We start from the raw sequence: 8,637 nt of genomic DNA on the forward strand, positions 1-8,637 counted from the left end.
CTTGCTCCTTCTTTGGCTGGCTGGTTGGTTGGTTGGTTGGTTGGTTGGTTGGTTGGTTGGTTGGTTGGTTGGTTGGTTGGTTGGTTTGATGGTTGGTTGGTTGGTTGGTTGGTTGGTTGGTTGGTTGGTTTGATGGTTGATTGGTTGGTTGGTTGGTTTGATGGTTTGTTGGTTGGTTGGTTGGTTTGATGGTTGGTTGGTTGGTTTGATGGTTGGTTGGTTGGTTGGTTGGTTGGTTTGATGGTTGGTTGGTTTGATGGTTGGTTGGTTTGATGGTTGGTGGTTTGGTTGGTTGGTTGGTTGGTTGGTTGGTTTGATGGTTGGTTGGTTGGTTGGTTTGATGGTTGGTTGGTTTGATGGTTGGTTGGTTGGTTGGTTTGATGGTTGGCTGGTTGGTTAACTGGCTGGCTGGCTGGCTGGTTGGCTGGTTGGTTGGTTAACTGGCTGGCTGGTTGGTTGTTGTAATGCTACAGATTGAATGTGGGGGGGGTTGCTTTGCAGGAACTTCACACTGAACACCATCCCTGCCCCTCCACTTTTTCATTTTATTTTGAGACAGGGTCTCACTGGTTTGCCCAGGCTAGCCCTGAGTGATCCTATAGGATTTTGAATTTGTGATCCTCCTGCTTCAGCCCACCAAGCAGCTAAGATTACAGACCCATGCCACCAGGCCCAGCCCCTTTTATTCTTTTTTCTTTTCCTGGTATGTATTGGCTTTAATTTTTCTAGTTTCCTGTGGACACTTAGCTTAATGATTTTAAATCTGCCCCTTTTCACTACTGCATAGTAATAATGTTCTTCTCAGCACTACTTTTGACATTCCTCATGAAGCATTCTTACTTTCATTTTCGTTTTGTTCAAATATTTAAAAATATATCTTGCTATTTCTTCTTTACCAGTGTTCTTTTAGAAGGGTACTGAGCTAGCCATGTGGAGCAAACATATAATTCTAGTGGTCAGAAGGCTCAAGCAGGAAGAACATAAATTCATGGCCAGCCTGAGTTAAGTAGCAAGACTTTTTTTTTTAAAGATTTTTATTTATTTATTATATGTAAGTACACACTGTAGCTGTCTTCAGATACACCAGAAGAGGACATCGGATCTCTTTACAGATGGTTGTGAGCCACCATGTGGTTGCTGGGAATTGAACTCATAACCTCTGGAAGAGCAGTCGGGTGCTCTTAACCGCTGAGCCATCTCTCCAGCCCAAGACTTTTTTTAAAGTAATAAATCCTTTAATTTCCTAGCATTTTAGGTTTTTCAGTTCTCTTTGTTATTGTTTTGTTAGATTTCCCACTGCATTATTTCTATTTCATATAGTTATTAATATGTTGTAGACGACACAGAATATGATCTGTCTTGGTGAATGTTCTATATGAGCTTGAGAAGAATGTGTATCTGCTGTGTTGGATGAGTATTCAATATTGTCTATGACTTCCAGCTGTGAGGTGCTGTAGAGAGCCACCGCTTGGGGAAAAGTCTCAGTCTTTCTTAACTGTGATTGGAGTCCATGACTTAGGGGGGGCTGCACATTGTGAGGGGCCACCTTTCTCAGGGATCTGGTCTGATGCCAACATATCACTGGTGGCATCCATTTGTTCTCCAAGACAGAGCTCAAGGATTTACATTCCAATGGGTTTCCAGTTGGTTCTGATAATGCTGGTCCCAGGACCACTCTTGGAGAGCCAAGACCTATGACTGTGAAAGAAGTAACAATAAATGTAAAGTATTTGGCATAATGCCTGCTATCTAATGAATATATGTTCATTAGATATTACTGTAAGTTGGACATAATAGTTATAACATCTGTCCAGGGTCGGTTCTAAGGATTGCATTTATCCCTGAAAGCTTCCATGTTCCCAGCACTTTAGTCCTTTAATAAAAATTTATTTTCAAAATTATTATTATTATTGTAACAAAGATTCTTCTAGTAGTACACCAGTGAAATAAGGGGACCCAGAAAACACGTTAGCATCTGTTTTGTGTAGTTCAGAGAGCAATCTACAATAGTGTACTTTCTGTTTAAATGAGTTGATTTATTAAGTAAACAATAGAGAGGAGAGGAATCAAGATCAAACTGGACATTCAAAAAAATCCCAGCATGGGGGCCTGAGAGATGGCTCAGCAGCTAAGACCAGGGGCTGCTCTTCTAGAGGACCCAGGTTTGCTCTCCAGCACCCACATGGTAGCTCAACTGATCTGTAGCTCGGAACCCAGGGGATCTGATGTCATCTGTCCTCAGCCAGCACCAGGCATGCAAGTGGTGTAAACACCCATATACAGTAAATAAAACTTAAAAAACAATGTTTTAAACATGCAGCAGAAATCAACTGGGCAAGCCCCTTTAAGGTGGCTGGCAGGAATACCCAGTCAAGAGAGTCCAGGACAGAGTAGTGTCCCCTCTGGTGAAGTGTCCAAGTGAAAGAACAAATAGCAGCCAATAGAGACACCATCGCTAATTCTAATGCTCGCGACATCCAGCAGGAACCAACTGGGGAGGCTGAAACTGAGTACAGTGCCCAACTGAGCTTTCTCTCTGTGGCTGGGTGTCCCACGGCTGAATGTGTGGCTTCTCTTTCCCACTTCAGGCTCTTCCAGAACGCGTGATAAACAGTGGTGATGTATGTGGGAAATGGTTTGCCTTCCAATTCTTCTCAAAGACATTGTGTCTTACCCTTGGGATATTTTGCTGTTCTCCCTGCCCCCTGTTCACAGACCTTGAAGGACACTTTGAGACAAACATGATTGTGTCTGAAATGGGGAAGGAGATAACCAAGTTTCTACAGCCTGCTTCTCAGTGAGCTAAGCAACGCATGACAATTTACAAAAATTAATGTACCTTATAGCATCTGAATACACAGATCAACCTCCTGGCATAAAGGAAGAGCATGCTACATGCAAAGCTTTGGGCTAATGGAAACATTCATGGATTTTTCCTACGTGAAGCCTCAAATGCTTCTGGGGTCAGATATGAAGGAAAAATAAAGCAGCAGAACAATAATCTATTACAGTCTGGGCCACATACGTAAACATGCGTGCACACACACAGACATGAGATATATAGTGGTCAAGGTAATCCAAATAGAACCAAGAGCTCTCTACAGTTTGTAGTAAGCTACACAAGAAGAAAATGCCTACACAAGGTGTGTGTGGTTGGTGAGGGAGACACAGAAGATCCAGACCATGGAAATTCAAGTTTGAGAGTACTGGCAAGGGAAATGAGTGATGTCTGCCCACAGCTGGTGGGGCTGACTGAAGCCAACCATTCATGGTCAAGCAATATTTGGAGACATCACAAGGGAGTGGCCCCCACGAGCTTGGAAGTTGAAGGCCCTTGTTTGATCTCGCTCTTCTCTGGACCCAATTCACAATAAGCATGCAATAAAGGGTGAATAAATTCCAAGTGGGATGGACAGACGGTGTATCAAGCCATTACCATCTTGGATAAGTATGAAGAGTTTGTGTAAACGTCTAGGCACTCTTCCAGAGACTTGTGGTACTAACTGGCCTGGATTTGAATCCAGGTGTATGTGGGGTCTTTCTTGCTGTGTGCCTTTAGGTAAGAAAACACCTTCTCTGAGCCTTGAGTTTAGCACTCTTAACTGCTCTACCTTTCAGAGAAGAGGATCCCAGTCACAATATCTTACTCTCAGTACAAAGAAGACCTGACAGAAGACAAGAAGATCCTGCTGGCTGCCATGTGCCTTGTCAGTAAAGGAGAGAAGCTCCTGGTAGAGAAGGACATCACCCTGGAGGACTTCATCACCATCAAGGTAACTCCTGTCCACATCTACCACCCTTGCTGGCAGAGCTGGAGGAGAGCATCTAAACCTGGGGTCTGAGCTTTGGGCACCAGCTTCATCTCTCAAGGGTTGGGACAATTGTGGCAGCCTAACAGGGTATGTGGAGGCAGAGGTGAATATGGCTAAGCCCACATTCTCTGGTCTAGCCAGAACCATGGGCTCCAGGAAGATGGGGTTGAGGAGGATGTTGGGTAACTTGTGGGTGCTGCCTCTCCAGGTGCTGGGACCAGCGGTGGTAGGAGTAACAGTTGCTGTGGAAGTCTTGGTGATCAACCCCCTCTCGGAAAGCGTAAAGGACTGTGTGCTGATGGTAGAGGGCAGTGGCCTTCTCCAAGGACAGCTCAGTGTTGAGTAAGTAATGGGCTATTGAATGACAAAGTCAGGCCAGGCCAAGAAACAGGTACTGAGAAGGTAGCAGGAGGGACTCTGGGCTTCAGGGTTATACCTACTGCCGACAACATCAGCCTTTGCCCATGTCACCATTTCTTCACTAACGCAGCAGATCTGTCATTCACATATACTACTACTGTTTCCAGTCTTTACCCACTTGCTTCATGTTGCTTGCTGCCTTTGTCTATTTATTTTTATTTATATATAAAGGCATTGTGCCTGCATCCATGCCTGTGTGCCATGTTTGTGCCTGATCCCCAGAAAAGAATCCAGAAGAAGGAATCAGGATCCCACGGATCTCGAGTTCCATTTGGTTGTGGGCAGTCACATCGGTGCTGGGAATCAAACCCTCTTTCTCTAGAAAGCAGCTGGTGCTCTTAGCCTCTGAGTCAACTCTGCATCCCCATGTGCTGTCCTTTCTTCATTCATTACTCACTCTTTGATTCATATTCTCAGTTATATATTCCCTCAGCTCAGTTGTGACTGGTTTGGCCATCTAACCAACCATTGTTAAATTTGCTCCGTCATTGACCCACATGTTCATTTGTGTATTCATTTACTCCATTCATACAGCCCTTGGTCACATTGATCTGTGCTCTGAGTGATGTGGAGTTGTTAGGGATACTAAGATGGCTGTTCCCATGAGAAGAGTATGAGGGATGAGTCTCACGGTCTAAGGTACCAGAGACAGCCCATGGGTGAAGTTGGAATGAGATGAGGGAGAAGTTCTGGTGCCACTGACATTTGGACTGGTTCCTAAACAATAATGTGAGGAGATTTTCTGGTTTGGAGAAAGAAGACAGGGTTCCCAGGCAGAGGTCTCTTATTCAAAGGGAAGGTCTCCTTAATAAGAGAATTCTGGTTCTGGGCCTCTGGTATGTTGGGAAAAGAAAGGGCGGCAAGATGGAAGGAATGTTAGAGCCAAAAGTCAAGGAGGGAAGTATGAGGTGTGCTCAGAGCCAGTGAGGGAGGAGACTAATGTGGCTGCAGGGGAGGAATGCTACGATAAATGGAGGAAGTGTTGATTGTGTTGGTCCTGGGGATCTGGGGTGCACAGCCTGGCAGGCCAGACTCAAGGAAAGAGGACTGACTGATGGCCTTTTCTCCTGCTCTTGTCTCAAGGGTGCCCAGCTTGAAGCCTCAGGAGAGGGCCTTGATCCAATTCAACATAACCCCCTCCAAGAGCGGCCCAAGGCAGCTGCAGGTGGACCTTGTCAGCTCACAGTTCCCAGACATCAAGGGCTTTGTGATTATCCATGTGGCTACAGCCAAGTGATGGCCACAAGGAACTTGGGGAGGATTCTGTCCATCTGTTCGTTCCTCCCATATAAGAGCCGGGAGTCTCAGGTTAGTCCTGCTTCTGTCTTTGCCCTTCACCAGCTTAGGCAAGGTCCTTCCCAGCACATTGATGGAGATGCTGGACTCAGTGATCCTTCACCTTCAGGGCAAGTGGCTGATATAAGAGCAAAGGGACCCTCTAACTCTCGTCACCTTTCTGCTGGGAGAGGGGTGTGTCCCAGCTTCTCAAGATCCCTGGCCCCAGAGCTCGGCCAGCTCAGCCCAGGTAACTCACTGCTTCTTGCTTTTCCATCACCTCTTCAAATGTCCTGGTCACATTTGGACCCAAGAATTCTCCAAGCCAAAGAACCCCCATTATAGAGGAGCCTTCCTGAAGCCATAAAACAAAGCAGAAGCAAAGTTGAGAACCAAATGATTCATCCATGTGTTCCCCCAAACTCACGTTCTTAAAAAGCTTTGGATTTTAAGCAACAGGAGATTCTTCTCTAATTCGAGACACTGACTCTGGATTTGGGTGGTGGGACTAAAACTGCCTGAGAACAGCTGAAGAAGACAAAGGAGTTCTCACCTAAACTCAGCATCATGTACATACTCTAGCTCTGGCCATCCTGAAGTTCACAGGACCACCCCAGGTCACTCAGCCATTCTTTCTCAGAAGTAGAATGGCTTGCATTGTGCAGATCCTACACTTGGAGTCAAAGCAGAACATGGATGCCTGGAATGAGGACCAGAGTAGACATGACCAGACCATGATACTGGATATGAAATTCAGCACCGAAATTTTCTAGACAGACAGACAAATTAAAATTAAGCTACAGTTTAAGAATGTTGAACAACACAACAGGTGCATTTGTATCCTCTTGGATACAAATGAAGATGAGGGAACTGGAGAAATGGCTCAGCCGTTAAGAGTACTTTCTGATCTTCTAGAAGACCTGAGTTTGGTTCCTAGCACTCGTGTCTGTCAGACAGCTCACATCTTGTAACTCCAGCTCCAGGGCTCCAACATGTCTGGTCTCTGTGGGCACCCACAGTTACATGCACATGCACCCTCCTCCCAATGCAATTAAAATAAAATAAATCCTTTTTTTTTTTAAATACAGATGAGCATAGTTTGTGTTGAAAGTCAAGCAAACACAGGGCATTAGCTCTGTGGTTCTTGTGGTACCTCCATAAAGGTACTTCTCTGACAACTCTACAAAATGTAAGATGAGACTTGGAGACCAGATGAGTAGATGTTTCAAGAAGCTTGAGACAGGAGAATTGCCACGAGTTCAAGGCCAACCTGGGCTACATAATGAGTTCCAGGCCAACCTGAGTCATAGGATGTTGACTGATGAGAAACCTGAGATCCACACTGGTAGAGGTCAAGGGGGTGGGAGTAAACAGGGAACAGCCTAGCCCTGCTGAGAGCCCTGTGCCAGCCCAGAGGGTGGGGGCATGCACAGCCCTAGAACTAAACTCAGCAGAACAGTGTTTGTATTCCAAAGACCAGCCGACAGGTAGCCATCTCCCATACAACTCCTTTCCCTTGGTGCTTTCCAGCTGACCTGAGATAGAACTTTAATGGGCCAAACTGGTCTCTTGAGATGTTCTAGCCCTAACTGGCCATGCTAAGACTTTGCATGAGACTAGGGCTTCCTGCTTCCTTTAAGTCACTGCATCCCCTGAAGACCTTCTGCTTTCATGAAAGCTCTGAACAGTGAGATAGGTGAGGTATCTGGTCTTCCATTCACCCAAGCCTCCTCCTCCCAACACCTTTACTGCAGAGGTAAGTTGACAGTTGGTAAGCCTAAGATTTTTAGGTTTGGCAAGCCAGGAGGCCTCTGTTGAAGCTATTCAACTTTGATTCTATAGCATTGAAGTTAACATAGTGCACAAACAAATATGTGTCATGACAAACATTTAAAACGGGCTACACTTGGGAGAGTAGGCCCTGCACCTTGCCTAGACAGGACGGTAGAGTTGGCCCTGGTGGTAAGCCAGCCCCAAGGGCATGAGTATGGGAGAACTGGTCCTGCTACTCACCTGCTGGGAGGTGGCATGGTAGGGGCAGCACTGCGCTCTCCCTGCCCACGTGAGGCTGTCAGGAGAGCTGGACCAAGTCAGGTTTTGAGAGTCTGAGAGCTAGCCCCACCCCTCTCCAGCTGCGGCACTCCAGAGAGCAGATCCTGCTTCATACTCCAGAGAACAGCCTGGACAGCAAGCACAGTAGAGCTGTCTCTGGTCAAGTGGGTGCTGCTGAGCCAGCCTCAAACACAGGAGAGCAGAGGAGCTGACCCTGCCCCTTACTGGCTGCAGCATTGGCTGAGCTAGCCAGGACAGTGCTTGGAGACCTCGCCTTGGTGGTGACGGTGTGGGAGAGAGGGTGGCTGACCAACTCAGCTCCTACCCCGGCCACCTCAACAGCTACCTTAAGATGTGTGGACAAAAGGGTATACTGTGGAACACACTGTGATACACTGCAGCTTCTACAGGATTATTTTATGTTTTTGTTTTGTTGTTTTTTATTTTCTTTTTGAGGGGAGGTTGCAAGAGCAGGGAGAGGATAGGAAGCGACAAGGAGATGAGTGGGGCTGGGGTACATGATGTGAAACTCACAAAGAATCAACACAAAGTCAGAAAGAAAAAAAAAAACCAGACTGCCGGCCAAGTCTACCCAGGGTTAGAGTTGGCCAACCCTGCCACAGAACAGCAAGTTAACTCAAATGCTAGGATCCAGCTCAAACCAAGGCTAAGGTTAATAAACTTCCAGATTGTGCCAGTGAGTCTAGATTCAACCATGATTCAAACCTGGGCTGGATCATAACCCTGATATTAAACCAAATCCTAACCCTTGTCCTCAAACCAAGCCCTGGCTAGTACCAAACTGAATCCATATTAACACTGCCCCTTGGACCAACTCTCTACAGATGACTTTGACACCAGATTATATATAGTTCCCACTTCATACAAGGATCTGATTCTAACCTCTTGATTGAATCCTGATTCTAGACTGAGCCCTAGCCTCAGTGAGATCTGGTTCTAGGCCTGGGCTTTAGCCGTCCTCTCCAAATCAGTACTTCCAGACTGGGACCCATACCTGCTGTCCCAGTCATTGGGTGAAAATGACTGTCTTCCTGGACCGAGTCTCTAAGCATTACCG

General features: G+C 46.2%; 1 protein-coding gene across 1 annotated transcript in view; it reads left to right on the forward strand.

The window, feature by feature from the left end:
* Tgm6 (transglutaminase 6) overlaps positions 1-6,594 on the forward strand; it is a 37,868-nt gene extending 31,274 nt beyond the window's left edge. Inside the window, exons 12-14 of the mRNA XM_087654954.1 lie at positions 3,619-3,773; positions 4,021-4,154; positions 5,316-6,594. Coding sequence (XP_087511080.1) covers positions 3,619-3,773; positions 4,021-4,154; positions 5,316-5,469 — 443 coding nt within the window. The 3' untranslated portion in view covers positions 5,470-6,594. The remainder of the gene's footprint in view (positions 1-3,618; positions 3,774-4,020; positions 4,155-5,315) is intronic.
* Positions 6,595-8,637: the final 2,043 nt, after the last annotated feature.

Source organism: Rattus norvegicus, chromosome 3, assembly GCF_021556685.1.
Source record: "Rattus norvegicus strain SHRSP/BbbUtx chromosome 3, alternate assembly SHRSP_T2T, whole genome shotgun sequence".
Lineage (NCBI taxonomy): Eukaryota > Metazoa > Chordata > Mammalia > Rodentia > Muridae > Rattus > Rattus norvegicus.